Source organism: Epinephelus moara, chromosome 22 (assembly GCF_006386435.1).
Source record: "Epinephelus moara isolate mb chromosome 22, YSFRI_EMoa_1.0, whole genome shotgun sequence".
NCBI classification, from domain to species: Eukaryota; Metazoa; Chordata; class Actinopteri; order Perciformes; family Serranidae; genus Epinephelus; species Epinephelus moara.
Window position 1 is genome coordinate 11,181,815 of NC_065527.1, and position 21,978 is coordinate 11,203,792.

At 42.0% G+C, this 21,978-nt stretch overlaps 1 protein-coding gene across 1 annotated transcript in view; it reads left to right on the plus strand.

Moving 5' to 3' along the window:
• csmd2 (CUB and Sushi multiple domains 2) overlaps positions 1-21,978 on the plus strand; it is a 284,867-nt gene that overhangs the window by 195,338 nt on the left and 67,551 nt on the right. The window contains exons 27-36 of the mRNA XM_050034139.1: positions 4,008-4,210; positions 4,419-4,610; positions 6,247-6,385; positions 6,627-6,814; positions 10,195-10,389; positions 11,158-11,274; positions 13,203-13,316; positions 18,614-18,709; positions 19,467-19,670; positions 20,610-20,734. Of these exons, the coding sequence (XP_049890096.1) occupies positions 4,008-4,210; positions 4,419-4,610; positions 6,247-6,385; positions 6,627-6,814; positions 10,195-10,389; positions 11,158-11,274; positions 13,203-13,316; positions 18,614-18,709; positions 19,467-19,670; positions 20,610-20,734 (1,573 nt within the window). The remainder of the gene's footprint in view (positions 1-4,007; positions 4,211-4,418; positions 4,611-6,246; positions 6,386-6,626; positions 6,815-10,194; positions 10,390-11,157; positions 11,275-13,202; positions 13,317-18,613; positions 18,710-19,466; positions 19,671-20,609; positions 20,735-21,978) is intronic.

Genomic DNA, 21,978 nt, shown 5'->3' on the forward strand with positions numbered 1-21,978 from the left:
TATAATTATAGTTCTGGCTACTGTGGTACAATATGTTGAAAGTATATATTAATATCTGGCAGTATACATATGTGACAATAATCATATGTGTATAATAACAGTAGAAGTATGACTAATGATGACAGCAGCAGCAGGAGGCATCTGGCAGTTCAGTTTTAATAAATTTGAATAAAGTATTGTTATAACGAAATAGAAACCAATGTCATCTCTTGGGGGTTTATGTTTTTGCTGTGAACTTGAAGCTTCCGGTCAACAGTTAGAGTTTACTAGTTGGTGGAAAGTTAAACTGTTACAGCGTTGCCGTCAATTGTGTGGGTTTATTCACTGTGAGTGGGAAACAAACTAAAGCCCCGTTTCCACCAAACATTTTCAGTATGGTACCTTTGGAACCGAAAGTACCATGGTACCTAGACCCTAGCGTTATGCAGTTCACATAACCTGGCCAAAATGAATACATATAAACGCTTGAAGATCTACTCAGTACTAAAAGTGCATGTCATATAAAACTAAAGTGATGGTCAAAGTTGTTATATAGAATATTGTGTTTGTGTTGATTGAGTCACGTCGTCAGCTCGTGCATTTAGTAACATTACGAGTTAATGTTCCACCTTAAAAATCCCGGCAGTTGGCCCGCAGAATGAAGTTGCAGCAAAACATCCTTTCATTTTATAGGTACAGTTTACAAGGGGTGTCCCCGACTAAGAATTTTCATAGTCGAATCTGATTTGACAGATATTTCCTTTAGCCGACTAATCGTCGAATCATGTTGTTTTCCCCCTCATTGATTCATGAGCTCATTTGCTTCAGTTTCCACTCCGGAGAAAAGAGCTAAAACACCGAAATAAACAAATTTAATTCTTAAGTTGGCATAATAAGATAATAATAATAAAAGTAAAAGGGTTATCATTTTATCTTTATTCCTTTCACTTCATCAAGGTATGATGCTCTAGATGAGCGCAGACACGCTGCAGTCGTTTCTGACTCATCAGAACTTGCCATTTCATTCACAAATAAACATCCAAAAACATCATCAAAAGGTTTAGAAACAGTTTCCCTTCTTTCTTGACTTCAAGTTACTTCATTAATCAACTCAGGTTCATACAAGTTCATCCACACGCACCGTGTGTCACCGCTCTCAATTGTTTGGCCACGTCGGACAAAAAGTAGCCAAATAAATAATCAGAGTCTATCAAGAAAACAATCAGTCCAAAGTGTTTGTTTATGCGCTCCGCCACCGTAAATCATTACCACATGATTCCCGCGCGGCACCGCTGCTGCTCACCGCTCCCTCAGGATGGGTCAAATACAGAGAACAAATTTCACACACTCAGGTGTGTGACAATCAGTGGGACTTTAACTTTAACTTTAAATCACCGTAGGCCTCGATGCTGCTCTGATGGTCCTGCAGCGCACTCACTCACCTCAGCTTATTTGGATCGAGCAACTGGGTGATTTATTCATGCTTAGTAATGATTATGCCTACTGATTAAACGCACGCGTCATTTTCAGTTTTTTATTAACAGAAATTAGGCTGATGTTTGCATCAAAATAGGCTATATATCATGAATTACTAGAGAACAAATACATTCTATGTCAAATCAAGATGTTCAGCAGCAGTGAGCACCCCCATATAGTCAGAATGGTACAGTCTTGTTTCATAACCACAGCTCAGCCCTGAGCAGAGTGACCGTCTGCTATTGACCAATCAACAAACTGCAGTGTTCACAGCTCCACCTTTTAGTACCAGATCTGTGTGCTAGGTACTTCAACAGAAGGGTGACCAAAAATAGTAACGGCAAGGAACATTGGTCCATTGGTACCATCCACAACTTTTCAAAGTGGAAACAGAAAAAAGAAGCGTACCGAACTGAACTGTACTGGACCGTACTGCTCGGTGGAAACGGGGCTTATGAGCCTTCCAGTTCATATGTTCATAACATTTTAAAGTCACACTGGTGCTCCATGGTTACAAAATGCAGCTAAATGGTTGCGGTCTGGAGCTCTGCAGAATTAAAAACAATTGCTTGGCCTCGCACACTATCGCTCAAAAGAGTGGTCTGGATGGGCAGGGGAGTGCATGTGACGTATCATGTCACATCAGCTGTTAGCTGTAAAATAAAAAAATATGTAACAGTTTATGCTCAGTGCTCATGATGTAGTCATTTATGCATCCCACATGGAACAAACCATGATACACTGCGTATAATTGATATATCCCCCACCCCTAATTAAGTGCTGCCAGGGAATTTTATGACAATAGGTGCTGTTTACTTTATATTAGAATTGAAATTATTGAAACGTGGGAGAGTCAGGAATGCTTTGGGGTAAAATGGTTTTCACTGAGTTTTCAAAATACAATCATTTCAAATGAAGGCTTTGAATCATTTCAGTGAAATATGAAATCACAGAACACAAAAGCCGTACATTTCCATAAGGTTGGGACGCCTTTGTTGTATCATTTTGTGTGTTTGAATTTGTCACTGTCAGAGTTTTAACTGCTGTACCAGGATGTGAGTGGTGTTCCCCACTGAGCTCGTAGTCACCCAGTGCATTGAAGTATCTCTGTGTCATGCATGCAAGATGTTACACATCATCCAAGTGGAGCATTTTGAGGCAACAATAGAGACAATGTTTTCTTTTGCTGTCATGAATTTGAAGAGGGGAAAAAAAACCCAGTGTTGTTTTGATAAACGCTTTGTGTGTGAATCAGGTGAGTCAAGTTCAGTTCAACACTTTTGTTTTTGTTTTGAGTACACATTCATCTCAGTGCCTTCTGCTGTTTTCTCTTATTTTGAAAGCATGCAAGACAGGAGTGCGTTTCAGAGAAAAGAATCAGAAGGGCAAATTACAAGAGCTGACATAAACATTTATATAATTTCTTGTACGTATTTGAGACTTTGCCGCAGGATACAGCTGCTGAGAACACTGGTTGTCTTTAAACAAGTCCTTTATGTTGAGTGGCCCGTGTCAGCATTACCACCAATCTCTCATTTGTTCTAAAATACCATTTTCTATCCCTTTAGTCCTGCTGAGCCTGTCCAAAACGCATACTTACATATGCTCACACTCAAGACTCTGAGCAATATATCATTAAAAATCCACTGCATCGAGACTGCCACGCTTTCACACACACGTACACATCTACAGTGTATTTCCCATCCAGTGGACCACCAGCTGGCTGACAGCTGTCTGCGCCAAAGTGAAGGGTAGATATTTTGACAGCATCATCTTTCTGATGTCTAGACTGAAACTATTAAATGCCGTGGCAGACGTAACTGCTTGACTGACATTGTGGAACATCCATTGAATGCTCTGGATCTGGCGTCTGTGATTCACTCTAAAATGTTATTTGTTTCCCTTCTTTATACTTGCCCTTAGCCGTGTTTTGTCTTTCCTGTATTCTTATTGTCTCCTTTAATCACATAATTACCTTGTGTGTATTGATTCTCAAATAAATACTCAGTAGTTTGATTAAATCCATTATTTCCTTCTCCTCTGCTCTGACTCATCCTTTTTTACATTCTACCAATGGTGAATAGCTAAAAGCCTAGAAAAGGCCTCTTTTTTTTTTTTGATGAAATTTAATTTCAGTCTCCATATAATACAAACAAAATACTGAACCTTGATTTTAACCTTTTGGAAAGATGGAGGATGCAGAAGATTCTTACAAATCCCTCAGTCTGTGGTGGAACAATTGGAGCCAAGATTTCTCTCCTGAATAAAGCTATTAATGGAAAAGCTGCAAGATATGGAGTTCTGCTACAATTAACTTCCATTAAAGGGACCAAAAGTGTGTTTGAACAAACTGAAATGCAAATATGAGGCGGCAACAGTCAGAGTCTACTTTAATTTCTCTATGAAAAAATAAACAGATTTTGTCTGCCTGAGGTTGCTTCCTGTATCACTGAATTGTGAAAGGGCTGCATGAAGGTTAAAGCCTAAATATACTACAGTGTCATCTGTCAACTGTCATGACCTCTAAAGTATCTATTCTTTGTCTTTTACAGTCTGCATTTCCTGGTTTTCCACACGGAGGAGGTCCACGACGTGCTTCGGATCTGGGATGGGCCCCAAGATGGAGGGGTCCTGCTGAGGGAGCTGAGTGGCTCAGTGCTGCCCCCGGATGCCCACAGCACCTTCAACACTGTCAGCCTGCAGTTCACCACGGACTTCTTCACCAGCAAGCAGGGCTTTGCTCTGCAGTTCTCTGGTGAGGAGGAAGGATGATGATGATGGGAGGGAGGTGGAAGGAATATTACATGAACCTGGGTTAAATGTCTGGGTGGTAACTGGGAGTAGAAAGAGAAAAAAAATCACCACTCCGGGGTTTGATTATGAGCTATGACAATAATACCCCCTTTTTCATCTTGTAGCTGAGGATCATTTATATGTAATTTTAATGTCTCTTGCTTCTTCAGTCTCCACTGCAACCTCCTGCAATGACCCAGGCATGCCTACTAATGGGACCCGCGGTGGTGACAGCAGGGAGCCAGGGGACCATGTGGTGTTCCAGTGTGATCCTGGCTACATCCTGCAGGGGGCCAACAGGATCACCTGCACTGAGATCAACGGCCGCTTCTTCTGGCAGCCAGACCCTCCAACATGCACAGGTATTACCACAGCATGAGAGCACCAGCTATGGCTAATGATGCTATGTGGGCCTACAAAATACAGTATAGTCCTAAAACCCCTGTGTGCAAACTTATATGATTATGTATGATTATACTTATATAATCAGTAAAGACAGAAGAGAACATTGTAAAAACTAAAGTTTCCTCTCATGAAGTATATCACATCGTGCCACCTGCCTGATGCAGTCTACTGTATCACCTCTCTTCCTGGTCTGACTTTAGTGAAACAGGTAGACAATACAGATTCCTAACATGATTACTTAACAGACTCCTTAAGTGAATCTTAAGTGGCAAACCCGATTGCAGTGTTCCCCAGACGTTTCCTGAAGTCACTGCAGCAGACAGAGAGATCTGATTATCCCGTCTCTCAGTAACAATGCGGACCTCTCAGTCAGACCTCTGCTCCTCCACAGTCTTTCTTTAATATATGATCACACTTGGTGCTCGACGACACAATGTGAATTAACAATGGCAATTAAGACCTTGTAATTAGCTGCCTTGTTTAATTAGTGCTTAGCTTAATTAGTTTGATCATTTTTTTGGCGAGGGGTTGGGCAGGACAGTTCTCTGACGGTTACAGGTGAGACTATGGTAAGCAATGTCGATGGGCATTAGCTACGTCTCAATTAAGCGTCTGACACTAGGACTTCCTGTGGGGAATCCATATACTAAATACAACAGAAGACTAAAAATAACAGTTAAGACAATGTATTTGCTACTGAAAGATGTTGTTTCTTAAAACCTTTGAAAACTGTATGTTTGTAATACAGTGGAAACCACTTAAAGTGATCGAGGTTTCAGTGATCAGGCACTCTTATGGACCAAAAAGCTTGGGACAGAATCATTCCTGTACTTTCCAATACAAATGACTTGCTTGTTGTAATCAAGTAGTCTGCTTACATTGTTTTTTGAGGGTGTTTTTGTACATGACAACATATAGAAAAATACTTTAAAAGTACAGTAATTCACTTTAGTCCCATGATACTCTCTTAGCAGTAACCCATCTGCTTCCAACTGGCTACCTGGGGCTGGTGCTGCATGCACATTGAAATCATGACGAGAAAAAGAAAATTATTTTCTCTCAGTGAAAAAACGAAGCCAGTTTATTGAAGCTTAAGACTAAACCTTAAATTTGCAGCCAGAAACCCTTGAATTTGCGGCCAATTTTGTCCAAAAAAAATGCAATTAAAAATTGTGGCATTTTATGTGTGCTTCAAAACATGGACTCCAATAATGTTGCAAAAAATCCTGAGTGAATATTGTAGCTCTCAAACCAGACAATGTGACTGTAAAACGACGCGTAAGCTACATATTCTGTAAACATAACATCTGAATACATTCAGCACGTATTGTATGCATTTAAATTTAAATTCTTATGTCAATACAGAGCGTTTCTCCATGCTGCTTCCGGTCGGCCGGAAAATGCGTAAAAATCGCAGGACTTTTGAAAAATTGCAAGCCCCGACAAATATTGCGGACTTTAGTTGAATTTGCGTCAATTATTGCGATCGCAGGGACTGATTAGTAATTCTTTCAACTGGTTGATAATCAGCATGAAATGGCTACACAGGAACTGAAAATCTGTGTTTACTCACCAATGTCTCCCTCTCCATAGCTCCATGTGGTGGAAACCTGACAGGTCCCAGTGGGCTGATTCTGTCTCCAGACTATCCTGAGCCTTACCCCCATGGTAGGGAGTGTGACTGGACAGTCACTGTCACACAGGACTACGTCATCGCTCTCAGCTTCAACCAGTAAGCTTCAGTCGCACACTAATTGCAACATGTGTGTTTGGGCTGAATTGAAAATGTATGTGTAGCTAACCTGTTCTACACAGTGTCCATGTATATTCAATAATACATTATCATTTTACCTCCTATGATAAAATTATTTTCCTTATTTTAAAATAATGCCAGAGAAGTTTGTTGTCACCATGTTGTAGTTCATGTGAGCTGCAAGTGTTTATGTACATTGTGTGTACACTTCTACAACCAGGTTCAGCTTGGAGCCCAGTTATGACTTCTTACATATCTACGATGGGCCGGACTCCCTCAGCCCCTTGCTGGGCAGTTTCTATGGCACAGACGTTCCAGATCGCATTGAGAGCAGCTCCAACACGCTCTTCTTGGCTTTCCGCAGCGACGCCTCCCTCAGCAGCAATGGATTTGTGCTGCAGTACACAGGTGAGCACCTTTATAACTGGAGGACTCACTTGGAAAGATTACTGTCTTTGCCTAATTGGACAAAACTATCAAGCTACTAGGAACTTAGATTTTATGTATCTGTGTCTGTTAGAGTTTTTCATCATCAGTTTTTCATCTCCAGTGTCTTAAGATTCTGAACAAAACAGTGAATTTTAAATAGTATGTGAAGCTTTATCCCCTAAACAATTCATGTTTTAAAATTCTTCCTCTGGCAGAGTGAGAATGGATTTACCCTCTGCTGCTTATCGACCTTGCAGATTGTTTCTTTTTAACTTTCTCTTGTGTCTAGTCCAAAGCGAGTGAGATTAGTGGTGTGAAAATTGCTTCAGAAAAAGAATGGGGTGTGCTGCAGCGTCCTGATCACCACGCTCCCATTTGTGCCGCGGCCTGCTTGGGCGTCATTATTGATCTGTGCCTCCTCTAGTAGCCGGGTAACACAAAGAATTATGAAAATGAAAAGCCAACAGCATGTGTGCTTAAGCTCTTTTTGATCAGTGCTTTGCAGCTGCACAAAAGGCTCCTCATAAATTAGAGCAAACAACATTTTGTTGTCTCATGTCTGGGCTTAGCTGACCGCAGCATGTTGTTTGGGGGACCCGAATTTATTTGCTTACAGAAGGTGCTCTGTACGGCGCACATGGTGCAGAATGATCACATATTTGACAGACAGCCAGTTGGTTTAAGGATACACCTCTGTGTTTCAGTCTCACAGGGTAACGCCTCAGTGCCTGTATGTTAAATCCTTTCCTAACAAATATATAGACACTGTAGAATCTCTAAATTAGACTGGGCATCTTTCTGATGGGCTTTGCTTGAGAGAACAGTGTTAAATCTTCCGAAATCTCCCAGCCTCAATTAGAGCTGTTTAAGGTATCGGACGTTTAACCAATTCCAGATCAACCCTGATTCTTTGGCTGGTTATGAGGTGGGATTTGATCTATACAAGCAATTCAGCTGATTCCACAACACCCTGTTTGTGAGGAGCAGCTCTGTGATTCATTTGCAAATTGTACCTAAACGGAGTGAAGCGCTGTGTTTTGTTGAGACAGTGTTACAGAGCCTACCCCTTAACTCACTCCCAGCAATATTTTCTGCAGTGTGTGATAGAGTGTGTGATATTGTATGGCCAATCTGGTAGAGCAGATGGACCCAGTGTGTGGCTCAGAAAAACTCCCTCTCCCCACTTCCAATTCTCCACACTAATGAACCATAACCAAATAATACATAAATTACCTCCTCAGTTTCAGACAAACAACATGGCACAGAAGCATGTTTGGCTGCGTGTTTGGATCTGGTTGGTGAGGAAGCAGCAAGTTGAAGAGTTGGCCCAGCCAGTATTTGGTCAGCCCGCTACTGAAAATTGCATTACAAAATCTGCCTGAGGTGCTGTCAGCCTCTTTACCGAGCAGTCGTTATGTCTTTCTGTTTCTGTGTCTCTGGCCATGTCTGATTAGGCTCTCCGGGGAAATATGTGGGCAAAAACTTGCCATGCCTGAGTCACATTTGAATAACACACATAGACAGAGACATGGACAGATACACACAAAGAAGCACCCGCATACTCACATCTGTCTAATCTAATACCTTCACAAACTCCTAGGCTCATTTTCACTTCTCATCACATCACTTGAACTCCTTTGAGTATTTTCCAAAACAGATGATGCCACTCGCCCGTTTTCTCTCACACCTGCAAACGTCCCGGGGCAAGGCTTGTTAAATCGGCCGTCTTTATTGCTGTGACCGACCTTCTCACCACTAGCTTGTGTCCAGGGCCGGTCCACACCTAATGCCCGCTACATCCATCACACCTCCGCTGTCTCTTGCCAGGTGTGCCGGTTTAATGGAGGAGGCGGCCAGGGAAAGTTCAGGTCTACATCAGCCCACGAAAGGGCTCAACCTGTCTAGAACAGGTGCCCTAGGAGATCACACAGACAGACCACATGCCTGGCTCCAGCACTTCAGCCATGAAGGGCAGCCTCCTGTCTGGTCAGCAGGTCCCCAGCTTCCAGCTTAGAAACTAGGCATTTATCCAAGGTGCTACATGTACATTTTATCATCAATAAATCATTAGAACTTTAGTTAGACACAGACTTTGTTATAATTACTATGCACAGAGAAGATTGATTTTGCATGAAATATGCTTGTTTTATAGCATAAAGGGAATTGGCTTGATGGTGCACAACAGGAGGAGGTTGTTGATAGTGCAAATTGAACCCCATCTCAAATGGCAGATGGTGGAACAAGAAAAAACCTAATGCACAAATCACTTCCAACGTGTTGGTCCTCTTAGAGGTAGAGAGAGAATAGACACAATAAATCGAACCCAGGGAGGTTAACATTATCAATTCAGGGACAGGTACTAAAATTGCTCTGTTAATACCAGTGGCATAAGACAGAAGTGAAAAGTAGCTTTCTATGTTGGCATCCCGATTGACCTTTACAACTATGAGCATTGTTGAAGTGCTTCCCATTTAAAGTTTGCTTTCAGCTGGCTGGAATTGAGTTAAACCTCCTGCACATTTCTGTCGGGCACCGAATTGTAAGTTGGAAGTTTTTCTGATAAAAGAAAGTATTTGACTCACCTTCCCTTTTTTATGAGCGTGCGTGTGTTAAGTCATCAAATATTGAAGTTTGCCGTGAGACTAGAGTAAACTGTGTTTAAGATTGAGCTAAATTGCTTTGGGCATTTTTCCTATGTTTATTTTAGCTGTAAGAGTGTGAAGTGTGCCAAATTGACAGGCCTCCTCTCACATGCACATTTTCCTCCTAAGAACAATGTGATGGTTGATTGAGCGAGACATCTTTCTTACGACCTCAGGAGTGGTGATTGATATGTGGTTAGATACAGTGTGTGAGTGTGTTGAGGCTGAGTATGTGTGTGTGTGTGTGTGTGTGTGTGTGTGTGTGTGTGTGTGTTCGCTAGAGAAAGCTTGCGTATGTGCATTGTCTTCTCTAGTTGACTGCACAGTGAAGCGTTGTGTGAGAGGCGGTTGTGTGCAGTCAGCAGACCTTGGGCCAGAGCAATGCCACTCTCAATCAGCTGCCTGTCTGTCTCCACAGCCATACATACCTCCAGCAGCCACAGATGAAAGGGCACCGTCAAGCTCTAGAGAGAAAAGTGGCAGTCAGTGAGATATATTTACTAAAAGAGGAAAGCACAGGGTAGCGGGAAAAAGAGGACGGGCAAAGTAAGCGGCGCAGGAAGGAGGAAAGAAATCCGAGAATATCAGGAACCTTAGGCAGAAAACAATTTCTATTCCGGTGTCACCGCTGCAGCTTGATGCAAAAATCCTTTTATTGAATACCAACACACATTCCCCTCTGTCGCTGATTTTCCACCGTGTTACCTGCCTCCACAGAGAACCCCAGGGAGTCTTGCTTCGAGCCGGGCCTGGTGCGCAATGGGACTCGGGTGGGTGCCGACCTCAAGCTGGGCTCCACTGTCACCTACCACTGCGACAGTGGCTACACACTAGAGGGAGACCCAACCCTCACTTGCATCATGGGGGGAGATGGCAAGCCGAGCTGGAACAAACCCAAACCCATCTGCATTGGTAAACACTGACATCTGGAGACGGTTGTTAGGAACACCAAACCACATCAGTGCTTATAGATTAATCACATGTAAACATGCATGTGTGATTATGTGATTTTTGCATGGAGCCCATGTCCTACAGGTATATGTGCAGAGCTTTGTGGGTTTTGCTAACGTTCATAGATGCAAGGGTGTAGCTTTAATTTAATCTGCAGTTTGAAGAGAGCTCCTTACTTTGCATATCTGCTGCTCATACACACGACAGAACCTGCGTCATCCTCACTGCTCTCTGACATTCCCACGACACAACTGACACACGCTGTGCACATTCCCCTTGAAAAGCGGGTAAAAGATCCCCGACGTCACCGAATCTGGCTCTCACAGTGTGAAGCCTCAGTTACAAGTCAGGTGGAATACAAGCTCACACCACGCACTTTTCCACACAAGCAAAACACATTCACATACATGGGAAGCGCACTTGCACACCGATGCAAGCATGCGCAGAGCATTTTTCGGGGCTTTAAGCAGGAGAGGAGATTTGGGCCTCATCTCACCCAGGCTAACCCAGAGGGACACTTGGAAAACATTGCAATTTCACTGTGGCAAACACCAGGGACATCTTCCACCCAAAACCCAATCAGACAAGAAAAGTAATTTAGGAGTAATGGAACAGAGGGGATGGAAAAGCAGGAGGTTGGATAGAAATGGAATTCCACACTATTGGCTTTAGACCGTCCTTCTCCATCTGCCCTGTCTCTTCATGTCTCATCTCTGTGTCTCTCTCCAGCTCCATGTGGTGGACAGTACTCAGGTTTGGAGGGAGTGGTCTTGTCTCCTGGTTACCCTGGCAACTACAGCAGTGCACGGACCTGTCTGTACTCCGTGGTGGTGCCCAAGGATTACGGTAAGCGAAGAAGGAGCATGGTATTTGTTCATTTTTTCCTAGCAGATTTTTAATTGTGCATTTGTGTGTGTGTGTGTGTATGTGTGTGTGTGTGTGTGTTAGTGTGTAGAGGTGTTTAATTAAGTTATTCTATAATGCACAAATTGCCCTTAAACTATGCTCAAGTGCCTCACTAATTCCTACATGTTCCTTCACCATCGAACTAATAAAGGTAGGAGGAAAACAGCTGAACTTTTTTTTCCACACCTAAATATTCTTAGTGACAGATGTGTAGGAGACAACAAGTTTTTGGAAAACTTGTAAAAGCTCCCACACACTCCCACACACACACACACACACACACACACACATCGTCTTCTTAACTTGCAATTAAAGTGCTTCAGTCAGAATGCATTTTTTTTTTCTTTTCATATTTTCCTACACGCAGTAAAATCACACAGTGATTGATAGTTCCCATATCAATTTTTCCTCATTGTCATACACATATTTTCACATTACTTTGGCAGAGCAATTTAATCACTATCTTACACACCAGGCTTACAATGTGTCTGTCTCAGACACACACACACACACCAAAAAATAATTGGTGTCTGAAAGATCCAGAGTTCCTTGAGTTTCACTACTTTTTGGCATTTCCATCTTAAAGGTCACAGCTTGCATCCAATATGTTATCTCATACTGTAGGAGCAGCAAATTATTCAGAGAGCAAAACAATGTCGAAGTGTGACACCGCTCAAACATGCAAATACAGATGCAAGCATGTTTCACTTACTTGCCCACAGTGTCTCCCTGCTTGACTTCCTGTCTGTCTTCCTTTCCGTATCTCCTGCTTCCTTTTCTCGTCCCTCTGGCTCTCTGATGAGTTATCAGAGTCATGCCTCTCCAAGGCGAAGCTCAAGTCCCGCCGTTGTTAAATTACACCAAACAGCAGTGGCCGGCATGTGTTTCGGGTACTTCACCCCGGTCTTTGCATGTTGAGGTCATGATGCCCATTCTGAGGTCTGGCGCTCCTCCAGAACGACTGGGCACCCATTCTTCTTAGACCCCGTTGGCATCATATTTCACTCTATGGAGTCAAAGCGAGGGAGGAAATTGAAATAATTAAAGTCCACATTTGCATTTTCCTGGAAAATGACAGCGAGGCCCAAGGCAACACACTTTTTCGTGCAGAGCCACAATTGCTCTCGCCTCCATTCTTGCCGCTTCTCATTAGGCTGATGCACCAGCCCTAATGATAGGCTATTTTCCTCAATGCAGAGGACAGGGTGGGTGTCACTGCAACCACTGGCTTATAGACTCGGCTCGCAGATAGAGGTGAAGAGGATGTGCAAATAAAGGAAACCACTGAAGCCGAGTAGGAGAAAACAGACACTGAATCATGTTGAAGAGTATCTCCGAAGATAAGGTCCTGCCATCACACCTAATGGAGAGCACTAGTCCTCTGTTCCCTCTGCCCTCTCCATCTCTGCCTCATCCTCCCTTCAACCTACAAAATACAAGCAAAGTAGACTTAGATGAGATGTGAAAGGGCTGAATATGTTCAGGCAATAGCTGTAGAAAGGGTGGGTTGAAAGGATGAAAGCACCATCGTGGAGCTTTAGCTGCACATTGTACAACAGATTGGCTGTCATTGCCAAAGCCTTTCATCTACTGACAAGCCATCAAGCCCAGACAGGATTGCTGATCTAGTCGTGTAATATCATTTTTTGGTCTTGTTGTCATAACTGGCAGTATTATCCACCTCGCTTTAAAGAAGACATTTTGAGTGAAATTGCTGTTGATGATATTCTTTTGAATGAGGATAGTGCAGAGTTCTGTGTTATTTCAAATGGATTTCAGAGTTTTGCGTGTGACTGATGCAGTCACTCATTTCAGCTAATTTCAGTTTCCTCTGATGTCAATTTTCTGTTCATATCTGTCTCTTACAGTGGTCTTCAGTCAATTCGCCTTCTTCCAGACAGCTCTGAATGACATTGTGGAGGTTTATGATGGAGCGACACAGCACTCCCGGGTTCTCAGCTCCCTTTCCGGAGCACACACAGGTACTTACACCATAACACACATTCAGATGCATGCGTTCCCATTTTGGGGTTGCTGCTATGGGGGATATTATAGCAGGTATTAGAAAGGAAGGGAAGTGGGAAATAGGAGCTATATACATTGAACTGCAGGTCGCGTGCACATGCTTTTGATTTGATTATTTGATCTCCCGGCCATTTTTTATTTACATGACAGGGGACTAAATAAAATGTTGTCTTAGCCTTATCCCTTTCAGAGGGATCCGGTTAGACTCAGAGACAAATTGCTGACACAGGCAGAGCTGCCGTGGCTGCAGGTGGGCTCCAGTGAGCTGTAAAACAATTCAACAGCGACAACAACAACCTAAAGAGTCACAGGGATAACATATCAGCAGACAGGCTCAAGAAGACTCGCATGCACATACTCCTGAAGGGGTATTACACAAACAGACGTCAACTCTCAGGATATATGCGGATGCAGTTATGTAGGCGAACAAGGGCGCTCGCACATACACAAACACGTGTGTGCCCGGGTTTAAGCCTGGGAAATGAGATAGGGGTTTTCTTACTCTCTTCCATATAGGAAAATAATCATTTTTAGAGTGAAGACCTGAAACAAAGGCAGCTACTCAAAGCTGCGTTAACATTACCACAACTGTCGTAAGTAGCAAATTACAACCTTAAATCAGGGCTGTTATTTTTATGATATTGCTCATGCAACAATCTCAGCTTCTTCTTTACAAATCACTGTACCGAATGCCATTTTTTAACATTCAAAGCTTCTATTGAGGTTATTGAATAGAGCTTTGACTGTCTGTCTTCATATTTCATGATGTCACCATCCTAAAAATAAAGAATAAATATAAAGTCCTCAAGCAAAATTCATAATTAATAATAATAAAGTGATTAATTAGATTTAATGAGTTAGTCTTTTTTAATTAAATGAAGTTTCTCTGATGAATAAATGTAATTTTTGATCCTGTTCCATAACCGCTAGAGTGGATCTGCTACCAGCATAACCAACATGTTTTTAGCATGGGAGCTAACATGCCCAGGGGCAGTAAATGTCACACTTGTTTTGCGTTAACACCACCAACTCCATCAACTGGGAGGAAACCACAGCGATCTAACCTGTTAAAGGGGGCTTGATCCATCACAGCAGGCCTAGTTTTTTGGCTTGTGCTTGTAAGTCATCTTAATCTCAGCAGCTCTTGTAACACTATGAGTCTAGCGGGTAAGTCTCGCCCCGTCTCTAACTGTGCAGAAATACTGGGTTTAATCGGAATGAATAGAAATGCAAAAAAAGCTGCACTGCATTCAAATGTTAATTTTAGATTCAAATGTCAACGTTACCAGTAAAGCTTCAAGGCTTTGAACTATTTGGTACAGCCCTACAAACACTACTTTTACATTTTTCCAAGACCTTTAATTTACTTATGTAATTAACAAACACTGCCATACAATCTAGCAAAGCTTAGAATATCACAACAACATGTTCTGATTTATTATTCACAGTTTAAAATTCAGTTATGGAGAGAAATCCCCGTTTCCCATGAACAGCAGTCGTATTTTCCTGCCCAGTTAATTTCAAGAGACGCAAGTACTTTCAGCCAAGCATGTGAGAAACATCTGTTGACTGCACTCTTTCACAACCCAATGCTGTCACCTAAACCCTGGTCGCGGAATGCCAAACCATAACCAAAGCGTATCCAAAATCTAGTCATCACACAAGCTCATAACCCAGCCCTACTTTTGTTTTTATTTTAGTTGAGAGTAATCCTAATTTAAACTTTATTCTTAATCTTAAAGATAAAGTTTAAACCTGAATTAGTCCCTAAATGAAGTGTGCCCTCTTTTGAAAACACGTCTGAATACATGTCCAACAGATGTACAGTTGGCGTACACAGAGATGGAAGAAAGGAACAAGTGTGTGAATGAAGGATAGCAAATAGGATAACTGTTGTAAGGATAAAAGCGACAAGGCTGAGGACAACAAATGATTTTTGTTGCAACAATCTTGTAAAATTGCGTAAGCTTGTGATAAATGCCAGAACTGTATTGATGGGCCACAGAAGAAACAGCTTGAATAGGGGAGGTTCGACCTTTCAAGAGGGGTGGAGTGAAAAGGTATGTGACTTTAGGGCAGCCCTCCATCTCAACCTGCCCTCGCCCTGTGGCTTGACAAAAGCAAAATGATTACTTTGGTTTGTGTCCAGGGCAGCCTCAGAAAATCCAGTTTACGGCTCAATAAACAGGCCGCTATATTAACTGAGGACTCCTGGCGGCAGGTTCACAGAGCTCTCTAACCAGGCATGGCAGAGCAGAGCTGACACAGTTTGGCAAGGGAAGAGAGACTTTTAGCCCACACAGACGGTGCCGCTGAGGAACTAGTGCACGCAGGCATAACTAGCATGAATTAGGCATAATCCAGAAGTGTGTACCTTCATGCACCACACAAGGAAAACGAAGCTCACAAATCCACAAACATCCACATCTGCAAGCTTGTAAAGCCAGAAATTCACCCATTCAGACTAAATATACAAGCTGTCATTATGAGCAGTAAAATATAGCCAGGTAATGAGTATTTTAGTGGTCGGCAGGATATTATTTGTCAAGCATGGTAAATCACAGTTTTCAAAACAAAAGGCAGTTTGCTATGATTATCCTGACCCTGAAAAGCATATTACATTAAACTCTCGTCTCAGTATAGCATTCAACAGTGTGTTGTCATTACTGTCATGTCTGGCGAGGCAAATCACACAAGAAAAGGTAATGATTGTGACTGTTTGAAGGCAGCGGTGACAGACAGTATAAAATGAGTGGAAAGGGGGAGTTGAATTAGTGAATGATAAAAGGTGAGAATTGGAAAAGAGAAGGAGACGGCACGTAGGCAGCAAGGACAAAAGCACTGGATCAAGGAATCAATGCGATTTATCTAAATGCAAATTTTTGAATTGATTTTAAAAAAAGGCAGTTGTCACTCTCTTGGCCATCATTTTATCTGTGACCAGTGAGTCCATTTCACTGTGATCATGCTTTGCTGCTTTTGTTTCAGTGAAAGTGCCGATTTATTTATAAAACGTAAATTTCTTCACGGGGCTATTTTTAACTTTAAACCTGTTTGAGTTGTGGTTTAACAGCTGGAGCGTTAATCTCTGACATTGATCCCCATGACTGCTGCATCCGACTCAGTGCACACCAACAACTGCCGCTGAATTTTGACTATTGACTTCCAGCCAAAGTCACATCCGTCCTTGTGAGTCTTCCATATGCCAGCATGGAGGATCATTATAAGGGCAAAGTGTTTTGGAGCTGGAACGTGGCCAGAGGGTTGATAAGTTACGTGCTGACACGTGTTTGATCTGTCTGGATGAATACCTGCCCCGCGCAGCAAATTATGAAACACTGTCACCATGACAGCATGCAGCAAGGGCGTCTTCTAATAAACTACCCAGCATGCCTTGGGGATCCGACAGTGAGACTTGAAAAATCACGGCGGTGACGCATTAAGAAACTATGCCGTCGGAGCTATCTCAGGACACTGCACTTGAAGGTGCGGAAATATTCACACACTCTTTTAAAACGTGAGCTAAACATGCATGCACAGGATCGACTCACTGACACAGACACACAGATGTTGCCTCCGGGGTTAAGCACGTCTGCCTCCCACTACAGTGTGACAGCAAGCAGACACAGAGTAATGAGATCCACTGCAGAGAGCCAGTCAGCAGCACACTGAGAGAGAGACAGAGTGGCAGAGGCAGAGATGCTCACACTTTGTATCATGTTCTACGTCAGTCAACAAACAGTGTTCCACCACAGTAGATGCATCACGGGGGTTTTCCTTGAGTTTAATTACACCATGAGCTGATGGGGACAGCAGGCGATCATAGCAGTAATGAAATATGAGGATCTGATTTATAGTCATGGGATTGACATTTTGCCAGAGATAAAGGGTCTTCGAGGAATTGAACACTCAACAAGTATTGAACCCTCTAAAATTTCTCAGGACTTGTAAGTTGAAAGATGTGACAGCTAGTAGAGCAAAAGGTGGATATCAGAAACTAATCTCACTCACTTAGACCCAACTGAAAGGCCTGTCTGCACAAATAGGTTTCCACATGCCAAGTTAAAACAGAGCACAACTGACCAAATTTACCGTTACAAAAACCTGCAGCATTGACAAAAGCTCGGTCATCCTTGGTCCTGAATTATGACAGATGGACAGCCACTAAGCTCCGGTCAGGTGACCTTAGTGTCCCGCCTGCACATTATGCTGCTAAGACTTCTGACTCTAAGCAGGAGCTTGATTTTGGAGGGCCTTGCACTGCAGGTGACAAACCTAACCTTGAGTTTGATTCTGTATTTCACAAGCAGACGATAAAGTAAAGTCAAGGGAGCTGTGATCCCTGCAGCTGCTTCTAAAGCACTTAGGAGGCATGCTGCACCATTTTAAACCAGCTGCAGATTCTCCAGTAATGATTTGTTAATTGGGGATGTGAGCAGAGAGCCACAATAGTCCAGCTGGGACAAGACAAAGAAATTAACCATAAATTATAAATATTTCTGAGCTGGTAAAAACAAAGAGCATGACAGTCAGCTAACATGATGTTCAAAGCTCATATGCTGATCTAATGTAGCCTCTAAGCTCCCAGAACACGACTTGATAGAGGCCGACTGCGGTCAGACGCTCAGCTGTACATGTGACACAATGCTATCAGTGCCAATAATCAGGACTTCCATTTAGTCACAAGGGGCTGAAGGAAATTGTTTGCTATCCAATAAGCATAGCAGATAAGCCTAATCCTGTATGACAGTAAAATATTAGGATCTTAATAATCAGCATGAATTTGCATATTGTGATATGCTTAGTTTGCCTCATAAAGCCATATAAGCTTAGTCCTAATGTGAAGCCTAAAGTTACTTAGCACTGCTCTAGAATAAATGATCTTCATATCTTCAATAATAGATTTTCACTGACATCAGATGTTACTTCACACTTTCCTGCAATGCTGGACGTGATCATAGCTTCCAAATATATCCATATTCTGAGAGCTGCAGTATGCTGTCTTTTACACCATCATTAGCAGATTTCCTACCACTTTCCTCTCATGCTGGACACACAGTCCCCAAAATAGTCACTGAAATTTACACTTAAATTGTGATTTAACAAGACTGATGTAGGCAATATTATTTATCTAACTGCGTAGGTGATTAGATGGCAGTCGTGTAGTTAGAAACAGTGGCAGTGCACTCACACAAATATAAACTGAAGGCAACACTTTGCTAAAAAAGTGTCTTTTATTTTTTTCTCATCTCAGGCGAGTCGTTGCCACTAGCAACCTCCAACCAAATCCTGATCCGCTTCACCTCCAAAGGCCAATCCAGCTCTAGAGGATTCCACCTGGTATACCAGGGTAAGTGCGTAACACACAGGCACACACACACACACACACACAGATGCACACAAACAAATCCTGCTGTCTTGTTCCTGTTGGATCCCCTCTGTTCTAACAGCCCAATTCCCCTCCATAATAGATGACTTGTTGAGTTATTTCGAAAGGATTCACCTTCAGCCGCAGCTTGAGCTGTGATGTGCTTGTGTGTGTGTGTGTATGTGTGTGTCAGCAGAAGTGTGTGCTCTGGAGCATTAACACTGTAGAAGTATAGCAGTCTGTTGAAAAAGGTTGTGCTTAAACTCCCCTGTTCTTCTATTCCCCTAAGAGGGTCTTTTCTCTTGAATTGTTATTTTCCTTAAACAATGCACTGTACCAGAAATGACATTTGCAGCAGATATCCAAAGGCAATTGCAGCTCTGGAGAAAGTTTAATGAATAAATAATTCATTTTTTTTTATTGTAAGTAAGCTGAAGGAACCACAAGGCAAAGAGAAGCTGAATACCATGTTTTGTATTATTTATTTGGGACACAGTGTGATCATTCAGTGACACCCACAGTAACTTTCCTAACAAATAACTCCATTGATGAAGTCTTGGGATTCTTAGAAAAGCCTACAAGAAAACAAAGTGTTTGGAGAACTAATTGTAAAATCTATCATGAACTGGCTATAATCAGCGACAGAAGAGAGAAACAGCCATTTTCTTGGAAATGTCACAGGTGATGACATCGAATCAACACCTTTAATCACCCTGTTTTTCACTCTCTTTCTCCAAAGCTGTGCCACGGACCAGTGCCACCCAGTGCAGCTCGGTCCCTGAGCCCCGCAATGGCCGCCGTATGGGTAACAACTTTGCTGTTGGCGCTGTGATCCGCTTTGAGTGCAGTCCAGGTTATATGCTGGAGGGATCGAGCGCCATTGAATGTTTGACAGTTCCCAATGCCCTGGCACAATGGAACAGCTCCATACCCAGCTGTATAGGTAGGGCATGAATACTCAAATGCACACACCAGAGTCACAAACACAGACACAAACACTTGCCATCCAGCATGTTTGTTTGTCTTGCTCTCTTTTCTTGGCTTCTTTCTTTCTGTATTTGTTTGTTTCTTTGTTTACTTCATTTCTTCATTCTCTTTCTTTCCATCTCTCCCTCCGTCTCTGTCTATCTCCCACTTGGTGCCTCGAGTGTCAAACTCTCGTTACTACGACACAGATGTGGGCTGCCAGCCATTGCCTGCAGCGATACAGCGAGATTCAGCCATGCAGTGCACAGGTGGCAGGCACTGCTGAGGGTCACAACTACACACAGACATACACACGTGCTCATATGGGGGATATCCACATGTATATACAAAGGCGCACTCTCACACACACTGCATACAGCTGTAGCAGATGCTTCTGTGCTGTCACCAGATGTGTAAATGTGCAGAGCAAGCTGGGAAGACAGTGTTGTAAGAGTGTAAACTTAGACGTGCTACACTGTTTCTAGTATAACAGTGCAAGTGTGTGTGTGTGTGTGTGTGTGTGTGTGCTTTCCTGGCCAGCTGGTTGAGAGTAGTTGTGATTTAATGAACTTTTTTAAATAACTATTGTGATTTTTTTCTTATCTTTTGCTTAACCTGTTGTGTGATCTTCATCTTGTTTGCCTATTAACGCTTGTTTGAAGGAAACTCCTTAATCCCACTAACGTAATCAGATCTGTGTTTGAGGAAAAAGATTAACAAAGGAGATTAAGGAATATTAACACATTTTTTCAATAGTATTTCAGGGTGCAAATTTATGCATGCTTGTTGGCATTCACCTAATCTGCTGTCCTTACATCTTGGTACATCCAGTCTGTCGCCATGATACATTTGGTAAACTGCGATATGACGTCTTTTCATCAAGCTCATCCCTTTTTATCCTTTTTTTTGCCTACAGTTCCATGTGGAGGCAACTTGACCCACAGAATTGGCACCATCTTATCTCCTGGCTTTCCTGAGCCGTACCTCAACAGCCTCAACTGTGTCTGGAAGATCACTGTTCCTGAAGGATCAGGGATCCAGGTTTGTGTTGCAGAGTTTCCCCCTGGCATCGGAATACCTCCTGGGTGACAGAATTGGGTAACACTTTACTTGAAGGTATCTACGTAAGGGTGACATGACACTGTCAGAACTATGACATGACACTGTCATGAACACGTCATAAACATTATGAACATGTCATAAATGTTTATGACTGCTGTCATTAAGTTGACATTGTTTGGGTTGTCTTGATTATGACAACTTGACATTAATCAAAGTGACATTACCAGAAGTTGTCTTTGTCATGACAAGTTGACATTAAATTTGTTTGGGATGTCCTTATAATGACAACTTGACAATAACATAAAGACATCTTCTGGTTAATGTCAAGTTGTCATTATAAGGACATCTCAAATAAATTTAATGTCAACTTGTCATGACAAAGACATCTTCTGGTAATGTCATCCTGGTTAATGTCAACATGTCATGATAAGGACAATTTCTAGTAATGTCATCCTGGTTAATGTCAAGTTGTCATAATAAGTACATCCCAAAAAAAATTTAATGTCATGTTGTCATGACAAAGACATCTTCTGGTAATGTCACTTTGATTAATGTCAAGTTGTCATAATCAAGACAACCCAAACAATGTCAACTTGTCATTACAAAAACCGAATGACACTTAATGACAGCAGTCATAAACGTTCATAACATGTACATAATGTTCATGACAAGTTTATGACCGTGTCATGTCATAGTTATGACCGTGTCATGTCATAGTTATGACAGTGTCATGTCACCCTTATGTAGATACCTTCAAGTAAAGTGTTACCCAGAATTGTGATAATCAGATCATGCAAAAATGAGTTTAATCCATGAGTAAATCAGAGACAGATTCCACTATGTTAATAACTTAGTGTAATACGTTACGTCCCCTAACTCATCCCGAAGTCAGAAACTGTGTTTTGGCAAGTATACTTTAGAAATATAAAAAAAATGTAACCTATCCACACACTGTCCAGATATGAAAAATTATATAATAATAATACTCTTCATGATACAGTATAATAATTAACTCAACAGGCAATAAAACGAGAACATTTATAGTTTTTTATCTGCCTACTGTCAGCATGTTAGTTTAACAGCTTGTGTCCATTAATGAATATTCTGAGGCTGAGCTGCAGTGACCTATTGCAGTTCTCTTAAAACATAATGAGTATCTGTTCACTTAAAACAGTCTCTTGTCACACTGTTAAAGGAATTAGCTGATTTTATTTACCTTTAGC